This window comes from Terrapene carolina, unplaced genomic scaffold (genome assembly GCF_002925995.2).
Source record: "Terrapene carolina triunguis isolate 2854851 unplaced genomic scaffold, T_m_triunguis-2.0 Scaffold234, whole genome shotgun sequence".
NCBI classification, from domain to species: Eukaryota; Metazoa; Chordata; order Testudines; family Emydidae; genus Terrapene; species Terrapene triunguis.
Window position 1 is genome coordinate 2,923,584 of NW_020664585.1, and position 25,812 is coordinate 2,949,395.

At 40.1% G+C, this 25,812-nt stretch overlaps 1 protein-coding gene across 1 annotated transcript in view; it reads right to left on the reverse strand.

The window, feature by feature from the left end:
• Positions 1–19,432, reverse strand: part of KIAA1671 (KIAA1671 ortholog) — a 105,246-nt gene extending 85,814 nt beyond the window's left edge. The window contains 5 exon segments of the mRNA XM_024196399.1: positions 8,751–8,873; positions 9,806–13,060; positions 15,132–15,225; positions 16,979–18,773; positions 19,379–19,432. Of these exon segments, the coding sequence (XP_024052167.1) occupies positions 8,751–8,873; positions 9,806–13,060; positions 15,132–15,225; positions 16,979–18,720 (5,214 nt within the window). The 5' untranslated portion in view covers positions 18,721–18,773; positions 19,379–19,432.
• Positions 19,433–25,812: the final 6,380 nt, after the last annotated feature.

Consider the following 25,812-nt stretch of genomic DNA (forward strand, 5'->3'; position numbering starts at 1 on the left):
GGGCTCGGCTCTCCCCCCCCACCCGGCGGCCAGAGCGGCCGGCGGCCGGGGCGAGGGCGGGGGGGGCGGCCAGAGCGCCGGGGGGAGGGCGGCGAGCCCGGCTGTGGCCCCCCGCTCCCCGGCAGCCGGAGCGCCGCGCCGCCCCCCTCCAGGTGCCGCCCCAAGCACCAGCTTGGGTGCCTGGTGCCTGGAGCCGGCCCTGCTTCAGACGGAGTTACTGATGCTCCTTCATTATCCACAGAGGTGGAGTTAGGGTGACCAGATGTCCTGATTTTATAAGGACAGTTCTGATTTGTGGGTCTTTTTCTTATATAGGCTCCTATTACCCCCCACCCCCCGTCCTGATTTTTCACATTTGCTGTCTGGTCACCCTAGCTGGAGTAGAGGGAATCACAGAGTGGTATTAGACAGCCTTGCAAATGTCTACTCACTTCTTTGCTTGAGACACTTTGATTTTGGATGAGTTAGTAAAATATCACCAGTTTTTTCATTACAACCATAAGAACAAACAAGGGCATTTTTGTGGCAGAGCTGGTAAATTGTTCTGATTTTGCAAGACTGATGCAAACTGCTCTTTTAGCCCAAGGTGTCGCGCTTGCTGCATCCAAAATCCATTTGGTCCCAAGCAGTCTGGGAGAGAAAAACTGCAGTCAAGAGAGACTAGAGATCTGAAGTTAAACACCTGGTACAATAAAGGGAGGGAGAAATGGCTCTCCTAATGGGGACACAGGAGAGAACTTTAGTGGCCAGGACTAGAACTGGAAGGGATATCCATGACAACCTGAACTATGAGGGCATCTGTTCCATTTCCAAAATGTACACCCTCTTCCCCAAAGTACATTCCCCAAAACTCTACTAGATTCAGAACTGATTCAGGTCAGTTCATGACTTTTTTAAACTAGCTGAGCCATCTCTACCTATATATTATAGTCTCAAGTAAGTGATTTCTTTAATCATTTTACTTTGGACATCAGTTTTATTGGCAAGGGACTGTAAAACCAACTATCAATTAGATAATAAAAATATAACAAGAATTCAAAGAATGACTACATACAGCCAGCCTGACTACCACTCCAGACTCCACCCAGAGCCTGCTTCTGTTTTTACATGCAGACTGTGTAACTAGTGGTTTGATCAGAAGCTACTCAGTCACCAGAGGTGGCTACTAGGCTGTTCACTCCTAAGTGAAACAGCAATTACTTTTTTTGGTCTGAAATACATAAGACTTCTAGATCCATTAGGAGAACCGGGTTGTACAGATTATTAATTAGGCCACAAACCCTGATTGTTAAAATCAGGCAAATAATGACTTCCGTCACTTGAGAAAACATCTTACAGTTGAAGCCCTTGTAACATTCAAATGGTTTATCGTAATACTTCGCAGTTATAGCATATCTTTCAGAAGATCTCAAATTGCTTAACAAACTCTAAACCTTACGACCTCGCTGCAAGATGAGCAAGCATCATTAAATGCATTAAAAGCAAGCAGAGGGGATTCAGGACTCAAGGTTCTTCACTTTACATGCAAAGTCTAAAAAAGGAAGGCCCAAATGCACTTTAAAACTTGAAGCTATGCTATACAGCCTGGGTGTTTGTGGTAAGGCACTTGCCAATTCTATAATCCAAAAATCTTAGTTTTTGCTAAAAATGAAGCAGCAAAATGAATGTAAATGTAAGCAAATATCTAATATCCACAATATATAAAACTTATTTTAGGCCTCTAGATACTGTCACGTACGCCATCGTGTCAAACGGAAGATTTAAGAAATCTATGTATAAAATCTAAGTTAATGAAGAATTAATCTTTAAAACAGGGTGGGGGAAGTTGCTAATGAAATACAGATGGGAAACTCTTTATCTGCTTAAATTAGAGCCTTTCGCTTATCCCCTTAGTAGAAATTTTCTTAATCCAAAAATTATTTAATTTGTTCCAATATAATAAATTATTTGGTCTGTATTTACCAATTGCAAGATAGATTCAAGAGGAAAAGGAAGAAAAAAACATGCTATATTAGAATACAGATGGGAGTTTTAGTGCTAAGAAAACTGCAGTAAGTGGCTGTATTTAAGATCTGATTGTGTATGTAACAGTTGTTTCCCAAAAATAACAAGTTGCTCTACAGCAAGGTATAGGATCACAAACCTATACTGACATCAAAAGAATATGAATATACAATCACTCTGCTCTGGAGTTTCTAAATGAAAACAGTAGAACTCGGACCATTGCTGTAATTCTCTATTTTTAATAGTATGGAATTTCTAGCAAACTAAATCTTTTGTAAATAGTAATAATTTCCTGCATGAATCACTTTCCTTATTTCATAGGCAGATACGAAACTTACACTGATTCCAACTAACTGTTTTGCCAATGATTAAGTTACATGCAAAGCTGAAATTAAACTCTAAATACCGACAAACTACTCCTCTAAGGGTATGTCTATACTTACCTCCGGGTCCGGCAGTAAGCAATCGATCTTCTGGGATCGATCTATCGCATCTTGTCTAGACGCGATAAATCGATCCCGGATCGATACCAGAAGTGCTCGCCGTCGACGCCGGTACTCCTGCTCCGCGAGAGGAGTACGCGGAGTCGACGGGGGAGCCTGCCTGCCGCGTGTGGACCCGCGGTAAGTTCGAACTAAGATACTTCGACTTCGAAGTGGGGAGTTATTTGTAGTTTAAGGGCTGGTCCACACTAAGAAGAGGACCCATAAATTAGATTACTTTGCTTCAGATTCACCCTTTATTTGAGCAATATATTCTAGTAAAAATCAAAGAAAAATTAAGACAAAAGTAATCAGCAACATCTTTAACAAGATATTTTTATATTATATGTATGTATCAACAAATAAAAGTTCCATAGCTTTCTAACTATAGATGTAGAAGCTAGAGCTGATTTAGATTAAAATTATATCTTGCATAATGTTTTGAGAAGTATCTGAAAAAAGAGAGAGAGAAAAGCCACATGGAAATGCTAAGTAAAACAAGAAAGAAGTTACTATCAACAAAGTTAGCAGACATGTATTTCCTCAGCACTTGAGGAAAGGTTCACACACAAACCCTGGAGAGCTTTTGTTATTCATTGCAGTTCAAAGCTATTACAAAACTAATGCACAACAAAAAACCTTTGCAGTTTCTCACTTCATAAGGGTCCAGAAGTCGAATTAGTATAGATAAGTGCAAGCTCCTCAGGTTCAAGCAGCAGTAGCAGAATGTCATGAAAACCATGTACAATATATTCATAAAGTTTAATGCTAAAAGAGACCAATACACCATCTAGTCTGACACAAACCATTATATTTCGCCCAATTACCCCGAAAAACAAATGTTTTAAGAGTTTAAATGGTAAGGCTATGAGGATACTACCAAGGTTAGCAGGCCCAAAATTTGCCCTATGTTTTTGTTTAAATGTATATATTTCCAAAATCCTGACAAATTTTCCTCCTAACCATCCCTTCCACACCTCTCAGCATTTTAAGATACCAGCTACCATCCTCCCAACCCCCTTCTCAAAAGCAGTGCCTAAAGCAATTACTGAAGACGCTTCCTTGTCCATTCTATAAAGTTCAGTTTGAGACTCACACTGTAATATTTAAGACTTGATTTTCTAGTTTTCTGGAATTCATATTAAAAAGTTCCTTTTCAAAGACATAATTAGAAGTAATTTAGTTTGGCTTTTTCTCTTTATTAAAAATACAACATGAAAGAATCAGATGATTTTTAGTTGTCTCAGTGGTCAAAAAAATTCAAACAGATCTCTGTGATCCATAGCTATGCACTGCATTGCCAATAATTACACAAAGAAACTAGGATCTTAGAATGGATGTGATGCATTTAGTCACCACATGGGGGGGTATTATACAAACAGGACCAATGAATACTGGGCTCTAATCTTCTGATGACAGATATGGTTCACAGTATCAAATGATAGCAGCTTTTGTTCATGTTTTACCTGTGTACGTATAACTTTGAAAGCCTGGATCTCCCCACATCTTTACCTCAAAGTGTAGGTATGCAAACATGAGATTATGAAAGAGGGTCATGAGATAGGCTTTTTCTCAAAAAGGCACGTGTCTATTGCCTTAATGAATTAAAAGCTATTTACATTTTTCAATAAATCATTTGCAGTTACTCAACAAAATGTTTTCACAGTAAGGGGACACTATAAAAGTTCAATAATTAAGACTATTTTTCAAGCCCCAGTGTTGTATTCAATTACCATTTTTAAAAAAGCAAGCAAGGGGTTCTTTGTTATTTATAAACTTTTCCAATCCTTTCTTAGCAGAATATAGTGGAACACTTGAAATTTATGGGGAAAAGATTCCAAGGGCTTTTGTGTTTGTTTTGTAAAAGGCAAGCATCACTACGAACACATTGTTGGTTTGAGATACTGAATAAGTAATTTAGTATCTCAAACCAGCAATGTGTTCGTAGTGATGCTTGCCTTTTACAACAGCAACAGGATGCATCTGAAGAAGTGAGGTTTTTACCCATGAAAGCTTATGCCCAAATAAATCTGTTAGGCTTTAAGGTGGCACCGGACTCCTTGTTGTTTTTGTGGATACAGACTAACGCGGCCACCCCCTGATACTTGAATAAGTAAAGTACCATCCTGATGGATGTGAACAAGTGTACCTTTCTCCTTCCTCATGATGTAATCAGGATCCTTATGGGTATACCTACACTGCAATTAAAAACCCACAGCTGACCTGTGCCAGCCGGTTCAGGCTTAAGGACTGTTTAATTGTGGTGTAGACGTTCGGGCTCAGTCTTCAGCCAGAGCTCTGGGACCCTCCTACCTCGTAGAGTCCAAGAGCCTGGGCTTCAGCCTGAGTCCAAACATCTACACCACAGTTAAACAGCCTCTTAGCGTGAGCCCCAATCAGCTGGCATGGACCCCCCAAAGGTGTCTGTCTGCAGTGTAAACATACCCTAAGATGCTATTTCCAGATACAGGATTTGGCCCCCAGAAGTCCTTACCAGCCCAGCAGACAAACTCCTACTGACTTTAAATGGGAGGTTACTTGAGAGAGGAACTTCCAATTTGGCCCTGTAAGACTGTGGAGAAGCATTCTTAAGTCAGTTGTGACTCCTGACACAACTAGTAATCTAGATGATTTACGCAAAAAAAAAAAAAAAAAATTAAACCAAACATTTTCAGCCCCTATTTTAGAAGTGGTGGTGGTCTGTCCTTACAATTCTCTGAATACGATTATTTAAAGCAGAGTTCTGCTCTGAAATGTAAAAAGAACCTCTACTCAACAGATCAGCTTCTGGAGAGTTGAGTTATACCTTACTTCAATACCAAAATCAGTTTGTACTTCTGTTAGCCCTGAAGACCCAAGACAGATAAGAGACTGTGTAGACTTTTGCTTGTTGTGTATCAGAATTCTTTACTAAGTTCTGATTGGTTACACTTGTGCAAGCCTACTGAGGACATTGGGATTTTGCAGGTATCATTTAGGGTGGAATTTGGCCTGCACAATCTTTACTAATAGGCAATTAAGCACAAGTAGGAATAACTCTGCTTCATTTTCAGATCACACGTTGAGTTTGCAGGGCTGGTGATTACAAATCAGTTTGTGAACTAATCACATTTAATACAGAATTGAGAACAAACATGAACTCATTATACCATGTTTACTGAGTCATTTCTCAGAGTGAAAGCACATTCTTAGAAGAAAAAGAAATAGCATGTGGTTCAAGAAAAGTAAACTGGTTGAAAATCTAAGATTTTCATTCACAAAAAATCCAAGACATCTGAAATTGCAAAATGTGTCTAACCAAAAAATTTCCCCTCTTTAACTGCAATGAAAGAGAAATGTAGACAAGGTCACAGTTCATAAACTAAGTAATTACATTTTATTATACCGTCTATAATCTTAATTTAAAGAGCAATCTTGGTATCAAAAGGCTGCTTTTACTCACTTGGGAAGAATGTAATGCAGCAAAGTGACCTTAAAACCACTTCTCCGGGTGGAGCCGAATAGTAAAAAACCTCACTCCTGGAGAGACTCACATAAAGCCAGACATTTCAGAAGATATCAGATACTTGAACAATCCCAACACAAGTCTCTGCTATTCCTACATACCACAGAAGTTGCTTCTGTGCCAGCTGCACGGAGGCTACAGAAAGCAGCACTGAATTTATGAGCAAAGGAAGGATGCTGGATCCACAGTTATCTGAATTCAGTAGCTGATTACCTTCAACATCGTGTGCACAGAGAAGTGCTTTAGCCTGTTGCCTGCCCCTAAAGTGGTGGTGTTGGGAGCTGGAGAGATGAGGAGGAGATTCACCCCCAAAACTTACACTTAGATCTTGACAAACAGCTTGTTAACTTTGGCTTGGTGGGGGGAGAAGGAAAAATTTCACCCTTAAAATAGATCTTATCATGACAAGAATACCACATTAAAAACAAGGAAAAAGGTGTATCAGCTTAATTAAGACAAAGATTAACAAAAATGTCAAGCACAAAGGTGTAAGGACAACCATCTTCATTAGGAGAAACACACAACATTGATTGAGCAATGGGACAAGGACACACCAAGTTTTTTCAGGAACTGTTCTCTGAAACTGACATTTTGGTAAAGTTCACAGCACAACTGCAACCCTATGCTTAAAATTTTATAATCTGGTATCAACTCTCTGCAAAGGGCCAGCACAAGGCCTATAGAAAACTTGGACTCACAGACTTTAAGGCCAGAAGGGACCATTATGGTTATCTAGTCTGACTTCCTGCACACTGCAGGCCACAGAATCTCACCCACCCACTTCTGCAATAGGCTATACCTCTGGCTGAGATACTGAAGTTATCAGATCTTGGTATTGCCTTAAATAGGATTTGAACAGTATATGGCCTTGTGCTGGCCACCTGCATGGGGTGAATTTCCCCAATATGTAAATAACCTGGAATTCCATTTTGATCAGGTGGAAACTAAACTAGAAGCTACAGGGACTTCTAAAGTCAAAGGAAAAATTGAACAGATCTTAAATTTTATAAAAATAGGTTTCAACACTGCATACAAAAAAGGATTAAGGGCTGCATGATGATCTTGGAGAATATAATAGGGACCAAGAATAGTTAGAGGGTTAAGTTCCCTAAAATGGTGGAATCAGATGGATTTACAGTCTTCTTGATGGATCCTGCATTTGTTGTACTAAGAGGTAGTGGGTGGCCTGGTGTACATTGGGAAGCTTAACGGGAATGATAAGAACATCAAATACTAGCTACATGGAGAATCTGAGTACCATGTATCCATATGTATATCATTTCTAATTTTCTTAATCCAGCTTTCAAAAAAGTGTCTCATTTTAAAAATCAATCTATTTTTGTTCCAGTTATTAAACATGGGTATTTTTAACTTCCATGACATTTTTTATTAAATTTATGAAGAAACAGGGAGGGAAAAATGTAAAAGAACATATTCTTAATATACAATAAGAAACTATGAAGGACAATTCTAAACATCTGGTATGATTAAAAAGCAAAGTTCAGAGTAAGTACATGTAGGGGAGTTTCAAAATTAAAAACTATTTTGATCAGCTTAGCAAGACAAAATTTCTCATTTTTGCATGTCAACTGGCATTTTACTTAGTTCTGCAGGTAGATAAGTCCCCACAACAGGGTAGCAGAAAATGATTCAAGAAAGGAAAATAGGTGCAAGATGTATCTGACCACATAGGAATCCACACTGTCCATTTGCCAAACAAAACACTGCACAATGATATCCTTAGGCAGAACATCTCAACTTTTTTTAGCCAGTTATAATTTAAAAAGATAGTCAAGTGTCAAACTTCTGGAAAAAGCAGGTTTGTAAAAAAAAAATGTTGTCAGTGCTATTTAGAGGATTAGTTGTTGTATGATGTTAAAAATAATGCAGGAGTCACTTACTGGTAAAAAAAATAATTTATGAAGCAATAGAAATAGAAATTTAGCAGACATCTGGATTTTTACATTGTGTACTTTCTTCTTGCTGTATTCTAATTTTTCATTTTCTTTCTTACTTCAAACTCCTCCCATCATTGTAGTCCTTAAAAACATGCTCTTGAGTTGGTTGACAAACGAACATGAATACTTTATGTTACATTACATGTACTTTATAATAATTTTATATTGATAGCATTATGTGCATCAAATAACATTTTATTTTAAATGGACACTCAACTTCAACCTGACCCAAAATTTAATTTTGTAAAAACAGGTTTTAAAATCCTAAGAACAGAAATGTTTCCAAAACTTTTGTTTTTAAAATTTCAACAAAACAGTTTTGAACAAAAACACCACTGTAGTGTTTAAAAACCAATACTGTACCACTGAAAATGTGAAATTAAAATGGACTACAAATAAAAGTGAAAGTTACTTAACTGATTTTCATTGTCCATGCTGAGAAATAAAAGGCAAACAGAGACAAAGAGTAACTGGTGAAAATTTTTTAAAAATCCATTTACTTTTAAATAATCCAAGGTTTTATGAGAAATTGGTGTAAAAGTTGCAAAGTGTCCCTTTAAAATCTAGAAAGGAATTCATTATGCAGTTTACATATATTGCATGATTTAACACAAATGTGAAAGCAGTAAGATACCCCATGGGAAAAATAACGTTACCCTGATGTAAAATTTTGCACAGGAAGTTACAAGTGTATTTGCTCCTACTGCTGTGAAGTCCTGATATATTGAGTAGTTGGTATTTCAATGTCACAAAAAAAGACAACTGATTATGAGTGGAATATGCAAAGAAATAATAGCCTACCGTCCAGTTATGTGCTCTTCGGTCCTTATAAAAACTATGGCTTCTTCTCTGGATAGGAACTACAGTCAAGTCTTTCCCACCTGATCTGTCAGAATTCTGCTTGGTCCATTCTTTTTCAGAGTCCTGTTTCTAAGGAGTACATAAAAATACCACTTAAAATGTTTGTTTACTTCAAATATGAGAACTACAGAGAAAGCTCAAAGTTGGTTCACAAAGCAGACAAAACAAGGAAGGCTAACTGAAGCAGAAAAGCTTTATTCTATGCAACATTGACATGGGCACAGTGACATTGGAACAATTTTTATAGTGGGGATGCTGAGAGCCATTGAACAAAACTGTAAACCCCATATATGATGTAAACCATTTCAAGCCAGCAGGTGCTGCTGCACTCCCAGCACACCTAATTCCAGCACCCCTGCATGGGCATGTGATGCACATTAATTCCTTTTTGTCAGGAGAACCCTTAGTAGGTTTCCCTCTGCCAGCACTTCGAGAACAATAGACCACAAAAGTGGTAGCTGGAAAGGAGATTGGGGGAGGGAAAGTACCAACTCATCTATAAAAAAAGTTTTCCCCTTCACTGAAGCAAAAACCCCAGCCCAGTTGAGATGCCAATTCAAAACGTTACATTTATTGACTTATGAAGCTGTGACTAGAACGATTTAACAAATAGTGCCTACAGCATTAAGAATTCAATTTATAAACAATACTTCTACATCAAAAGAAAGCTGTAGTTTAATATTGTCCGTAAGTAATTTGCCACTTTTTAAAGAATACTACAGATCTACTACAGTATTGGCTCTTAAAGGAGATATTCCCTGTAAGGAGTAATATATGATTTTTGAAATTAAAGAGAAAAAGAATATTCAAAAAGCCAAATCCTCACCTGGCATCACTTACGCTGGCACCAATATCTACGGAGCAGAGCTGATTTACGCCAGCTAAGCATCTGGCTCTAACACAGAAGCAGCAAGATTGAAAGCAATCATGACAAAATATCTTCATCACTTTCACAGTTATAAGAGGTGCTCTAACAAATACTGCCTTGTAAATACCTTTTTATTTTCCTGGGAGAAAGATTCTTGTTGATATGCACTCCTCTTTTTCAGTCTGTTTTCTTCACTTTCCAATGGGAAGCTTTGCCTGAATTGGTGCTGGTCCCTTCTTTCCTTTGTTTCTTGCATCAGAGGCATGCTGCCTCTTGCTTTAGCAGGACGGCTCTTTTCTGAGTACGATCGTTTTAAATCTGGCAGTGCATTTCCAAAACCAGATGTATAGTCATTCCACTCCGCTTTGCTCTTCATATTCGAAAAGTCACTCTCATGTGAGGTTTTGTTTGCATTCTCTTTGTTCTTATTTACAGAGCTCCTCATTATATTTTTGTGCCAGTCATCATCCACAGACATCTCTGTGAACTGCTGTTTTGTGAACAATTTCTTCTGTAATAAGGCGCCGCCGCTACCACCACCATCGGGGGAGGAATTAGAAGCTAAACTGACTTCCAGTTTTTGGTCCACACTAATAGGATTTGCAGGCTGTACCTTGTTATATGTGTACTTTGCATTTTGGAGCCTAGATGTTAAATTGTTCCCTTGATCCTCATCAATAATAAAAGTTTTTTTTCTGGTACCAATAGTGTCAGCAGGTGAATTTATAAGTTTATCTGAAAGTGAACTAGGCTTTCCCCAATGCGGAGGACTGAAATTTCTGTCTTTGGACTTTTGCTTACTCCATTCTTGGCTACAGGACTCCAGTTTCTCTTTGCTGTTTTCATGTAGAGTTAGGTTCTCAGGCCTGCAGTGTTCTTCTGCACAGGTACCTTGTTTAGTGATACTAGCAGATTGATCCAAGTTCTTCCAATCTTTCCAGTTATAGCTGTGTGGAATTTTATCAGCCACATTCTTTTTGTACTTTGACTTCTCCCAATAAAACATACTCTGATCTTCAGAGAACTGGTCATCTTTTTTTTCTGGAATGTCACTGGCCTTTATGTATTCCTCTTTATATTCTGCCATAAGAGCATCAATATCAAGAACTCTAGATCTATACCTGTCTTCAGTCTTTACTCTGAACACATCATGACTGTTTTCCCCAAACTTCTTTTGTGTAAGTAGTTCACTGTCTTTGCGAAAATGCCTGAAGTGTAGCGTGGATTTTGGCTCATGATATGCGGAGACTTTTCCTCCACTACCTTTAAGATCAGTTTGAATAGTATTTTTCAGGCCCTGTTTTAAGAGGAAAGCATCAACATCTATAATTTTCTCTTTAACATGATCCAGCCCTCTCTCACAAGACCTCCTATTATCATCCTCTCCAAGCACTGGATATATTTTTTTTAAACTTAGAATATCTTGTTCTTCCTCTTTAACCCAATGCTTGTTAACACATTCCTCTAGGGACTTATCTTTACAATGTGTACTCGGTACATTTTTATAGGATTGCTGAGATGTAGAATTGGACCTTCTGGAAGAACCAGAGTTCAGATTAATTGGTGCACTTTCAACCGCTGTAGTAATTTGGTTATTTTCATTTGCATTAACAGTACTTACAGAGCTTTTTTCTTTTTTATCAGGAATCTGATACGTAACTGCAAAATAGGTTGCCTTTGGTTCAAAGGGAGAAACCTGCTTCTTCAAATAATCATCAGGACTGACTGAAACTGTTTGGTTCACCTCCTTTGATTCTATCCCATCTTTGCTTCTTTTACTTTTTTTCTTTATTGCACCTTCATCAAATTGCAATGAATCTGTTCTGTTCAGCCTTTTAATACTTTCTTGAGTTAGTGGGCTAACTTCTTCTAGCTTGCTAGAGTCCTGAGGCAAGGTCTTCCTTCGCCATCTTTCTGAAATTTTAAGGTCAGAAACACTACTACTGGTTCTTCTGACTTTTTCTTCTGGTTCTACTAATCTGAGTTTGTCTCTTTCATTTTCAAGGGCTGCAACATCTAAGCCTAAATCTTTTCTTACACAATTTGAGTCTGGATATTTCCTTAATCCAAAAACTCTGGATTTCTCTTTATCGGCAGTTATTACTTCTGTGCTAGGATGTTGGTCCACGGAGGGTTTATACAATTGGCTATATCCAGGCACTGAAATCTGACTCCCAGGTTTATTGGCACTGGTTGAAATAACATCTTGACCCAAGTCACCTCTGGATTCATAGCCATCTGTCCTAACTGGTTTTATACCAGCTCTCTCAGAAAAGTCTTTGGTCACGTTCGAGCTCTCTGTTTTATCTGTGCAAGAGATTTCATTCTTTTCTTTTTGCATTTCAGGATGCAGTTGTGTCATTTTTTCATTTGCTATCCCCAAATCCTTACTTTTGTTTGTAGCATAAGAGGATTTCTCCGTTATAAATACCAGTTTGCTCTGATTTTTATTGTACTCTGTTATCTGCTCATGGAAAGTACATTTGCTGTTGAAGATATCTTTAGGTTCCCTAAAAGTAAACTTTTTTGTAGACGTTTCCAACATGTCTTTAGTTTCTGAAATAAAACTACCTTCTTTCAATGGGTCAGTTTTATTATCTAGCCCACACAGCTGATCAGCATGTAAGACATTCCCATCAGGTTTTCTCTTCTCTTTCACAGAAGATTTTCTAGTTCTGAGTGTCACAGCCTTATCTTCGGGAACTACTGTAATAGCTTCACTAAGTGCTCTTTCACCAAAAGTCTGCAGGATTTCATATCTTGGCTCTATTCGTTGGTAAATTAGAGAGTCCTCTACATGCTTAGGAGTGGGTTTTTCACATTTCTCACATGAAGAATATTTTTCCACTGGAACTGCATGAGCAATTTTCTTGTCTTCATTTACATAAATTGTTTTTCCACGTTTTTCTGCATCTGCTACATATCCTGATACATCAGACTGACTGTGATACTCTCTCTTTGAACTAGTTTTCTCCTGTAATTCTTTTTCCATCCCAGATCTTCTGCTATAGCCTAGTAAAGTCACAACATCATATTTGCCTTCAAATTCATTAGTCAGCTTTCGTGTAGGATCAATTACAGGGTGACCAGCAGCAACATTATGCCTCTGGACATTGTGGTCAAACATGGTGGCTCGGACAGTTTTTAAATGGGTCTTTTCTGCAGGAGTGGTGGGTTTTAATTTTTTTTCAACGTTATTTGTGGCTGACACAGAGTTTTCACCCTGCAAAGAGAAATTTTGCCTCTCTCTCAGAAAGCTTCCTTTTCTTTCGATCTGACCAGCTTTTTCTGATATTTTTACTGTCTGTCGTGGTTTCCACTGATTCCCAATAGCACAGGTCTCAGTACAGTCTGTTCCAGGAGGAGGCTTCATCTCCTTACTCTTAAACAAAAAAATTCAACAGTTAGAAGTTGATTTAAAAAAAAAAGATGAATTGCAACATCGTACTACCTAGTCTGTATTTATGTATCTAGTATGTATTATACACACACACACTATTCCCTAAGCAAACTAACAAACAGATTCAAATATTGGTGTAAGGTAAACTTGCAAACCCCAGGATAAGCCCTCTTTACATCAGAATCTCTTACCATTTGATTGTTTTTAATATAACAAATTAAAATTAAATGCATGAAGAATTCCTGGATTCAGACTTTCATGGTATATTTTAATCTGCTGTGATTACTTGAAGCCAAGTTATACTCCAGAAAAGGCACTGCCACTCAAAATACAGTAGAATATAAATATTTATACCATATTTTGTAAAAGCCAGCTTTTCCCAAAAGATATGGTATTACTGGCTAGCTAAATGAATAAATGATTAGTACTCCATACTGCCATGCAAGAGACCTCAGGAATCTTGGGTATAAACCATTAAGGGATGGAAGGCTCATGAATGATAGTCAGAAGTTGCTAGTAGAAAGAAATAAGGAGAAAGAAAGATGGTCTGCCTGAGCCACAGGGATAGGACTCAGGAGATCTGGCTTCCATCCTCGGGTCTGCCACTGACTTCCTGTGTAACCATGGTCAAATCACACAACCTTTCTGTGCCTTAATTTTTCTTTTTAAAATGGGAAATAATAATTCTCTCATCAAGGTATGGCAAGGATTAATTCATTCTTGTTTGAGAGAGACAGATACTATGGCAAAGAGCACTTTACTAACGGCTATGAATAAAAAATTAAATAATCAGGCATTGCAGTTTGAGAAAATAATGAAGAACAGCTGCTACAGGCTGTGGGGGGCAAGCAATTCTGAGCACATTTCACAACTTGAGCCACTGTTAGAAGAGGAATAGTGTTAAAGAAAAACTAAGTTACTTAAACAGATTTGGGGGTGCACATGTGTATTTTCAAAACAATTTTAGGGAGATCTGACACTTCCAGTATCTACATTCAGTGATTGTATCTATTGTAGCAATAAAGGCTACATTTTAGTAATTTTCACTGTGGAAGTACATGATGATAGAGTAAGTCTTTCTGCCCTATGAAAGCATTGAAAAAAATTAGTTCTAAAATTTTCAGTTAACCTTTTAAAAAAAGTTTTAGTTCAATGAGCTAAAAAAATTTATACTGTGGAACTTATTTATAAATCTTTTAAACTTTCTGATTTCCTGAGTTTTCTAATTGACAAAGCAAATTTATTCGGTCCTACTTTAGGTCAACTTGTGAAGAGAGTAGCTCCCCATTAACCAAGAGAGTTATAAAAAAGTAAAGTTTGGATTTTTTGTTCATTGTTCAATTACTCTTCTTCAAAATTAACTCATTAGACTCTTATATCAAATTGGCGTTTTTCTTTAAAGTAGTACTGTGCTGTAACCAGGTCCGAATAAGAGAAGAAGAAAAAAGATCCATGCCCAAACACAAAGGGACTCGGGAAAAATATGCCTAAAATAACAATATTAAATCTTCATATACACAACGATTTTATAGTTTTAAGCAGAAAAGTTATATTTTGCACAACTTAAGTATTATGCTTAGAAACTAAGTTATTGTATATATTCATCAATTTTTAAAAGTGGCCAGCATAAGACACTCCAGATTCTTTATGTAGCACTATGTTGTCATAGACCATTAGAATTAAATGTTACAGGAGGAGTTGGTAGAAAATGCAAAGCATGTTTAATATAATGAGATATTATAAAAGCTTGAATTAATATAGGATACTTCAGAAGTTTCATAAGAAGTTAATAGGTGTAAGGCTATTGTCGTGGTCTATAGTTTTGCACACATATATATTAACCAAACATGTACATGATTTCTGTACATTACCAGGGCGGCCTAAAGAAGGAATTACCAAAATAAGCCTATTAAGATTATGCTATTCTGAATACTCACAATGTCAGTTTCTAACTCGTTGCTTTCTATAGCCATATGTGACACAGCATAGTGCAAAATAAATTATAAATACAATTCTGTTTGGAAGACCAAGTCTGTTAGTGCCACTTCCTTACCTTTTGATTTTCTTGTGTTTCACTAGTAACATCACTATTCAATTCAGTAGGTTTCTCAGGTTTAATTTCATTGGCTGATGCTGGGCTTGAAAACCTGTTGCAAAAATTTGTTATTTCTTTTAAGTATGGATGACATTAAACAACTTTAGTTAGTTGCCCAATATGCATGTTTTTCTAATGCACAATATTTGACATATTTCTTTTCATATAATTTTAAAATGCTCCAATTAATTTCTTATACATGCTATTGGAGAAATCACATTATTTCACAGCACAAATCTTATCTTGATTCAATGGTTTATGTATGCCTGAACTATTGGCAAACAAAGCCCAAACCTTCTCTACAGTTAACAAGCTAGATATAGTTTATTTTCTATCTTGGGAAAAAATGATCTAGAATTTAGGACATAATTTAGTTAGCAGACTACTGAAAAATGGGTTGAAGTTCCCACTGTCTCTTGCATAAACTTTACTGTTACGTTAAATTCTGTTTGGTTCAGGCTCTTATCCCACACTCATCATTGCAGTATTTGAAGACCAAATTCTTCTGAAAAATTATACAATCTCCAGTGTTCACATTTTCATAGTGAATAGCCTCTGGGAAGATTTCCTCTATTACCCTAGTTTATGCTGCACTGATTACATCAAGTATTTGTGCCTAATATTGCCCTTTTCTCAGACAATTTGAAACACTTTTTTTTGTCTTGTACAGAATCTGGACCATTCGATCGGTATTGTTTTGTGATTTTGGCCTTGGGTTCAGGTGTGTTGACTTCGCCACACCATCCCCAACCCTAGTGCACTTCCCCACATAAAAACAAATCAATAATCATCATCAAAAATCCAACTTTATGCTGGAAAGCGAATTTCACATTGGAATATGTACTTCAGATTTCTTTTTGTTAAACTGTACCACTTGAAAATTTGAGCATATAAAGCAAGTAAGATATTCTCTCTTAATAATATTACAAGCACTCTATTTAGGAGAGCAAAGCAAGATCTATAGAGTTTTAACTTCCACTTCTTAGTGGACTGCCTGACATGATGTAAAGAGGCATGGACCAAAGAAGTAGGCCTCATCAGTAAGAAGAAAGGCACACGGATTCATCAAAATAAAGTCTGTGCCAAACTGGGATCGCTATGTACTTCTAAAACTCAAAAGCCCTGTTTCCTTTACGATTATTATTATTATTTTTATTATTTCAAATAGTATTCTATACCACAGATCTCTGCAGTGTCTGCCTGCTCTAAACAGGCAAAACATCAGTTGGAAGGCACTTAAGCCCTGCCCTGCAAGTAACAGCTCTCATCTGCTTTCCTGCTTCCTCCAGAAAAAGGATGCAGAATCATGGATCTGTGGACCTTGATATGAAGGTGAAATAAAATTCCAATCTGGCGCAAAGCCTGACAGTATATAGTGTCACTGAGGTGACACTGATAAAGGTCTACCCTAATTTGTGCCAAATGCAAAAAATTATTTAGAAGTATTTTGAAAATAAAATAAAGCAAATAGTAAGACTAACACAATGGAACATTAAACAAATGAAAACTCGGGTTATATTTTGAATCTTTGGAAATACATGACAGTGTGAGCTATATTATTCATACCTGGATTTCAAAACATGTAAATAAAACAAGCAGTAGTGAGAGACTGCTAAGGTAGCATGCAAGAATTAATATTACTGACAGTGTATTTTTGCAGCCACTGTCAAGATAAATTATGAGCAACGGATTAAGCAGAATTCTAAGAAAAATTATGTTTGAAAATTACAAGCGAGGAACTGTGATATCTGACTTTTTTTATTTGTACTAATTGAAAACTTGAAAATGTCTCTTCTGTAACTTACTTCTTTGTTAAGTCTGCAGAAAGTGGTCGCGACTTAAGTGATCTGCGTAGATTTCCAGGCTTAACATCTGTATTTTCTGTTGTCAGTTCTCTGATTCTCTGTTGGATGTTCACATTTCTGTTTTCCCTCTCAGTGGCTGCCGGGAGAGGCTCGGTATCCATTGGAGTAGTGCTGCTTTCTGAGCCAGCAAACAAACAGATGTGTTTTTTAACGCTCCCCCTCAAGGTCTTGTTTTCTTTTTTTGAGGAATCTGCAGAATTTTCACTGGCTAAAACTCTGGAAGTTTCCTTTTGATCCAATATTTCCACCTCTTCAATTGTTTTGCTTTTGTTATTAGCCATCTCCTTGTTTTTTTCTGATCCATGTAAGTTAGTTACAATGTCCATTTTTTTCTCATTTTGTTCATCTTTAGATTTCTGTTTAGTTTCCCAAGGATATTTTTTATCTTTTGCAGAGATCTGTATCAAGTCTTTTGTATAATTTGGGCTGGATGAGTCTAAATCTTTTGGAAAGACTTTCTGATTTTGCTCACTAGATTTGTTTTTAACATCAAGAAAGTCAATGTCCTGATTGTTACATTTCAAATTTGATTTAGAGGGATCACCTTTATTCAATTCTATTTCTTCAGCTTTAGACCTCATTTCAGACTGTTCTTGACAGCCTATATCAGTGAAGTGAATTACTGGTACATTCTCCTTAATCTCATCAGATGGACAAGTTTTCTTGCACAGAGAAAGGTCTTTATTTTCAAATTTGGCAGTTAGATCCATGGACAAAGGCCTTGGTTTTCTAACCCATGATTTCTCTGTAGGAGATTTTTCTTCTGAGACTTCCAAATTGCTACGCTTTTGATCTTTTAACGATTCCAGAAAAGCAGCAGATACTGGTCTATGTTTTAGCTTTCGTTGCACTTCAGTTAATAAGCCAACTTCGCTGTTGGCATATTTTGCAACATCGCTGGTTCTCTCACCTATAGGATCTTCACATGTGTCTTTTTTTTCATCAGACTGGTGAGGATTCCAGGGGACTGGTCTGGGGTCTGATGAAAAAGATATTTGCCTATGCAGACCTCCTTCAGGTTTTCTGGAAGTCACTGATGGCGGAGATATCATCTCAGGCTTTGCATTACTTTGCCACTCTTTTGTCTGTATAGTGCCAAGCGTTCTGTGCTCATCAACAGATATTTTACCTTGTGTTAAATTTACCTTGGATTTCTCAGTGCTAACTGTTTCAAAAAGAATCACAGTATTTCTACTGGGACTGGAATAAAAGGCCACATTTGTGACTAATTCATTGTTGCCTTTACTTTCATTTTCAATTAGTTTTTGATCTACTAATAGAGGGACATCTCCACTTAACACCTTAGCAGATGTCATTTCTTCAGTAGGCTGTCCATACACAGAGAACTTGGGGACAAAATTACTTGGTTTGAAAGCAGTAACAGGAGGTTTCACATTCGCAAAAGTATCTGAAGGTTTCTCCTTAGAAAATGGCTTTGGAGAAAGCCTTGGCCTTGATCCAGGAGTAGGCATAGTGGCTGGTCTCCAAGTGCTCCCAAATTTGTTTTTTTCTTCAAGAATTATTGGTGCCGAAGGATTAGAAGGTTGACCAGCCTTATTACTTGCATCCAAAAGAGGGTTGATGTATGTGCGTTGTGTTTTATCCTCACTTGTAATTTCATTTAAGTCAGGTATTGTTGTTAAGGATGCTAGAGCAGAGTTGATCTCTACTCTTGTTGCCATAGCTATAGTTAAACATCCAAGAGAACTGGAAAAATCCAATCAGGAAGAACAAGCTATAAAAAAAGCAAACGTAAGTGTTAATATATGTAGTCAGCATGGACAGCAAAGTAGAAATTCACTCAAATTCTAGTTTAGAATTATAAATAGAATAATAATTTTAAATAGAATTTTAAATTTTAAATATTAAATATGTTAGAATTTTAAATTTTAATTTCTAAATATTTGGGCACTTCAGCTATCTAGTTTACAGTATGCATCATACAATCAAATGAACTGCTTCCAGACAGTAGGGAGAATGTAATGTAATTGATATCCTAAAAATCAGAGAACATAGTGCTAATCCTAATTGGGCAGCCAGACCGCACTACAGATTCCAGTAAATTAAGTAAATTTCTTCAAGTGTTGAAATATTAAATTAACATCAGGAAACGTGATTGAAAAGGAACTGCATTCCAATATCACAGCCTCAGCCCTTATTTTCTTAAGTCTTCTGATAGGTTAGAATGGAAATGAATATTTAACATAAAGAAAAGATAGCAAGCACAAGAGTGAACAGATTCTTAACATTTTATTTGGCTGTTACTAGTTAAGAGAACTGACAAAATATACGAAGTAAATGTTTTCTACATCAAAGCCCGCGAGTTTTGATAACACTTACCCTAGTTTGCATTGTCTGCTTATAGATATGTAACTGAAGAAGCATGTAAACTGAAACACTTTTCATTCTGAAGAGTAGTTTCCTTAGATCTCATGAAGTACATGGACATATAATCACTTCAGTGATCTGTACTACACCTGACCTGTGAATAAACAGAGGGCATTCAGAATCTAGGGTGGCAGAGCATATACTGTGCAAGTATATATACTGTACATTCAGGGCAGGTCTACACTACACAGTTAGGTTCATGTAAGGAAGCTTACGTCAACCTAATTATGTCAGTGTCTACACTACAGCCTTCCTCTAGTTGATGTACGGCCTGGTCTACACTGGGGAGGAGGGGGGAATCGATCTAAATTACGCAACTTCAGCTACGTTATTCACGTAGCTGAAGTCGACGTACTTAGATCTACTTACCGCGGTGTCTTCACTGCGGTAAGTCGACGGCTGACGCTCTCTCGTCAACTCCACCTGCGCCTCCTGCCCTGGTGGAGTACCGGAGTCGACAGGAGAGCACTCGGCAGTCGATTTATCGCGTCTAGACTAGACGCGATAAATCGACCCCCGCTGGATCAATCGCTGCCCGTCGATCCAGCGGGTAATGTAGACAAGCCCTAAGTGCCCTCCTATATCAACATAATATCTCCACCTCCACGAGAGGCATAAGGCTTATGTCCGTGTAGGTAGGGCAACGCAGTGTCTGCATAGACACGGTGTTACTTACATCCTGTCTTGTCAATTTCACGGCAGGCTCCTGCCCTGAAATTGACAAGTAAGTTGGGAATCCAAGCCCAGCTGCACCCCACTCTTCTGGAGAGCTGAGCAGCTGGACCCTCCTCCCGGCTAGTAGCTGGGGCAAGAAACCCGGGCAGCAGGACCCCGCTCCCAGCTGGAAGCCAGGGTGAGGAGCCCTGGTGGTCCCTCCACCCCACCTCCACCGCACGGTCTCCGCTGGGAACCAGGCAGCCTTGTCAATTTCACAGCTCCCTAAGCCGTTAAATTGACAAGGCTGCCCGGCTCCCAGTGGGAATGTCCCTGGCAGCGTGATCTCTCACACACAGTGTATGGAGGATGCCATTTTGAGAGAAAAATGACATCCCCCATCCGGCAAAAGTGCCAAAATGCCATCTGGTGTGTTCTGGCCCTGGCTCAAGGGTCAGACCCTGTATAACCCATGGAGGAACCACAGACTGGGAACCACTGGCTTGAGTATTATTTCCAAGTTACCTCCTAACAAGGCAACTCTACAGCTACTAAAGCGGACACGTATAGCCATCAGCAGTAAATGGGAATATTTTTAGTAGCAACATGCAACCTATACATTTTCTATTTATATTAAAGACATTTTAAGCTAAAGTAAACTGTGTATTTAAACATACTTAGCAGATCAAAGCCTGCAGGTTCATATTTAGTCACTGCAAAATTATTTGTTCCCCTTAAGGCCATCAAATTCTGCCTCTTCAGAAGGTGTCTGTAAAGTGACTCTATTGCCAGCTGCAAAAAGTGGCATCAGTGAAGTCGTCTCTATGTCTCTCTTCCGTCAACAGTCAGACAGTATCTATAGCAAAGGTGTCAGTCACCAACACATTTTGTATATTTTTGTGACCCACGTGGTATTTTTAGATTCTGCAGAATGCAATGCTTTTTTTGGCAAAGCAACCCTTGAAAATGTTGTGTAAGCAAAATGAGTAACAAAAGGAGTGTAACTAAAACAACATTGCCTTCCTGAGGCCTGGTCTACACTACGAGTTTAGGTCAACTTTAGCAGCGTTAAATCGAATTAAGCCTGGACACGTCCACACGACGAAGCCCTTTCTTTCGACTTAAAGGGCCCTTTAAACCGGTTTCTTTACTCCACCTCCGACAAGGGGATTAGCGCTAAAATCGGCCTTTGCGGGTCGGATTTGGGGTAGTGTGGACGGAATTCGACATTATTGGCCTCCGGGAGCTATCCCACAGTGCTTCATTGTGACCGCTCTGGACAGCACTCTCAACTCAGATGCACTGACCAGGTAGACAGGAAAAGCCCCGCGAACTTTTGAATTTCATTTCTTGTTTGCCCAGCGTGGAGAGCACAGGTGACCACGCAGAGCTCATCAGCACAGGTAACCATGATGGAGTCCCAGGATCGCAAAAGAGCTCCAGCATGGACCGAACGGGAGGTACGGGATCTGCTCGCCATATGGGGAGACGAATCAGTGCTAGCTGAACTCCGTAGCAGTAAACGAAATGGCAAAATATTAGAAAAAGTCTCAAAGGCCATGAAGGACAGAGGCCATAACAGGGATGCACAGCAGTGCCGCGTGAAAATTAAAGAGCTAAGGCAAGCCTACCACAAAGCCAGAGAGGCAAACGGAAGGTCTGGGGCAGAGCCGCAAACATGCCGCTTCTACGCGGAGCTGCATGCCATTCTAGGGGGTGCAGCCACCACTACCCCAACCGTGTGCTTTGACTCCATCAATGGAGAAACACGCAACAGGGAAGCGAGTTCGGGGTACGCGGAAGATGATGATGATGACGAAGACAATGAAGATAGCTCACAGCAAGGAAGCAGAGAAACCAGTTTCCCCAACAGCCAGGATACGTTTATCACCCTGGACCTGGAACCAGTAACCCCCGAACTCACCCAAGGCGTGCTCCCAGACCCTGAGGGCACACAAGGGACCTCTGGTGAGTGTACCTTTGTAAATATTACACGTTTTAAAAGCAAGCGTGTTTAATGATTAATTTGCCCTGGCAATCGCGGCCAGTACAGCTACTGGAAAAGTCTGTTAACATGTATGGGGATGGAGCGAAAATCCTCCAGGGACATCGCCAGAAAGCTCTCCTTCATGTACTCCCAAAGCCTTTGCAAAAGATTTCTGGGGAGGGCTGCCTTATCTCATCCGCCATGGTAGGACACTTTACCACGCCAGGCCAGTAGCACGTAGTCTGGAATCATTGCATAACAAAGCATGGCAGCGTATGGTCCCGGTGTTTGCTGGCATGCAGACAACATCCATTCCTTATCTCCCTTTGTTATCCTCAGGAGAGTCATATCATTCACGGTCACCTGGTTGAAATGGGGTGATTTTATTAAGGGGACATTCAGAGGTGCCCGTTCCTGCTCGGCTGAACAGAAATGTTCCCCGCTGTTAGCCACGCAGTGGGGGGGGAGGGGTGAAGTGATCATCCCAGAGAATTGGCTGTGGGGGAGGAGGGGTAGTTGGGTTTGTGCTGCATGTTAACCTGGAAACCCCAGCCCCTCCTTTTACATTGCAAACCCATTTTAAATGGCCAACCCAATGGGTCCTTGGTATGGGAAATGAGGGCGCTACTGTTTGAAACCATTCCCACATGTTATGAAGGTTAAAAAAGCCAAAAGACTGTGGCTTACCATGGCTGCCTGCAAGCCGAATTCTGTTGCCTGGCACTGCCTGAGTGATCTCTCACACCAAACCGACAGGCCCTCAATATAAGAGGAAAAATGCGACCTAGTAATGAAAGCACATGTGCTCTGTAATGTGAACAGCAAAATTTAACATGAAAGGGTGTACCCATTGTTCTCTAAAATGTGTCTTTTTTAACCACCTCTCCCTTCTCCTCCACCAGCTGCAAATGTTTCTCCTTCGCAGAGGCTAGCGAAGATTAGAAGGAGAAAACGGCGGACTCGGGATGATATGTTCACGGAGCTCCAGATGTCCTACCACGCTGAAAGAGCACAGCAGAATGCGTGGAGGCAGTCAATGTCAGAGTGCAAAAAAGCACAATATGAACAAGAGGAGAGGTGGCGGGATGAATCGCGGGCTGAACAGAGCAAGTGGCGGGCTGAAGATGATAGGTGGCGTCAGCTTGCAGACAGAAGGCAAGAGTCGATGCTCCGGCTGCTGGAGCATCAAACTAATATGCTCCAGCATATGGTTGAGCTGCAGGAAAGGCAGCAGGAGCAGAGACCGCCGCTACAGCCTCTGTGTAACCAACAGCCCTCCTCCCCAAGTCCCATTGCCTCCTCACCCAGACGCCCAAGAACACGGTGGGGGGGGGCGCCTCCGGCCACCCAGTCACTCCACCCCAGATGATTGCCCGAGCATCGGAAGGTTGGCCTTCAATAAGAGTTAAAGTTTTAAACTGCAGTGTGTCCTTTTCCTTCCCTCCTCCCCCACCCATCCGGGGCTACCTTGGCAATTATCCCCCTAGTTGTGTGATGAATTAATAAAGAATGCATGAATGAGAAGTAACAATGACCTTATTGCCTCTGCAAGCGGTGCTCGAAGGGGGGAGGGGAGGGTGGTTAGTTTACAAGGAAGTAGAGTGAACCGGGGGGGGGGGGGGGGGGCGCGGAGGGTTCATCAAGGAGAAACAAACAGAAGTTTCACACCATAGCCTGGCCAGTCACAAAACTGGTTTTCAAAGCTTCTCTGATGCGCACCGCGCCGTGCTGTACTCTTTTAACCGCCCTGGTGTCTGGCTGCGCGTAATCAGCGGCCAGGCGATTTGCCTCAACCTCCCACCCCGCCATAAATGTCTCCCCCTTACTCTCACAGATATTGTGGAGCGCACAGCAAGCAGCAATAACAATGGGGATATTGGTTTCGCTGAGGTCTATCCGAGTCAGTAAGCTGCCCCAGCGCACTTTTAAACGTCCAAATGCACATTCCACCACCATTCGGCACTTGCTCAGCCTATAGTTGAACAGGTCCTGACTACTGTCCAGGCTGCCTGTGTACGGCTTCATGAGCCATGGCATTAAGGGGTAGGCTGGGTCCCCAAGGATAATGATAGGCATTTCAACATCCCCAACGGTTATTTTCTGGTCCGGGAAGAAAGTCCCTTCCTCCAGCTTTCGAAACAGACCAGAGTGCCTGAAGACACGAGCATCATGTACCTTTCCCGGCCATCCCACGTTGATGTTGGTGAAACGTCCCTTGTGATCCACCAGGACTTGCAGCAGCATTGAAAAGTACCCCTTGCGGTTTATGTACTCGGTGGCTTGGTTCTCCGGTGCCAAGATAGGGATATGGGTTCCGTCTATCGCCCCACCACAGTTTGGGACTCCCATTGCAGCAAAGCCATCCACTATGACCTGCACGTTTCCCAGAGTCACTACCCTTGATATCACCAGGTCTTTGATTGCCCTGGCAACTTGGATCACAGCAGCCCCCACAGTAGATTTGCCCACTCCACTGTTTTGCGTAATCAGGCATTGGGATCTCAACCCAGAATTCCAATGGGCGGCGGAGACTGCGGGAACTGTGGGATAGCTACCCACAGTGCAACGCTCCGGAAGTCCACGCTAGCCTCGGTACGGTGGACGCGGTCCGCCGACTTAATGCACTTAGAGCATTTTATGTGGGGGGGACACACAATCGACTGTATAAAACAGATTTCTATAAAACCGGCTTCTATAAATTCGACCTAATTTCGTAGTGTAGACATACCCTCAGTCTGCAGACAATTTGAAACAATGAGAGAGCTGTGAACTCTTCTACCCCCATTAACTTCATTTGAGTGTTAACTCAAAAATCCAATAACAAACACTTGAAATGACAGCATTACTCATTTCATCACACACCAGTACCGTGGATGAAGGGGGATAAGGAGGGAGTTGCTGCAGGAAGAAAAGAGGACACATGCAAAGAGACAGGGACAAGAAAAAAAGCAAAGTTGTGAAGGAAGGGAAATATAGGGCTGAAATAGATTCATAGATTCTAGGACTGGAAGGGACCTCGAGAGGTCATCGAGTCCAGTCCCCTGCCCGCATGGCAGGACCAAATACTGTCTAGACCATCCCTGATAGACATTTATCTAACCTACTCTTAAATATCTCCAGAGATGGAGATTCCACAACCTCCCTAGGCAATTTATTCCAGTGTTTAACCACCCTGACAGTTAGGAACTTTTTCCTAATGTCCAACCTAGACCTCCCTTGCTGCAGTTTAAGCCCATTGCTTCTTGTTCTATCCTTAGAGGCTAAGGTGAACAAGTTTTCTCCCTCCTCCTTATGACACCCTTTTAGATACCTGAAAACTGCTATCATGTCCCCTCTCAGTCTTCTCTTTTCCAAACTAAACAAACCCAATGCTTTCAGCCTTCCTTCATAGGTCATGTTCTCAAGACCTTTAATCATTCTTGTTGCTCTTCTCTGGACCCTTTCCAATTTCTCCACATCTTTCTTGAAATGCGGTGCCCAGAACTGGACACAATACTCCAGCTGAGGCCTAACCAGAGCAGAGTAGAGCGGAAGAATGACTTCTCGTGTCTTGCTCACAACACATCTGTTAATACATCCCAGAATCATGTTTGCTTTTTTTGCAACAGCATCACACTGTTGACTCATATTTAGCTTGTGGTCCACTATAACCCCCAGATCCCTTTCTGCCGTACTCCTTCCTAGACAGTCTCTTCCCATTCTGTATGTGTGAAACTGATTTTTTCTTCCTAAGTGGAGCACTTTG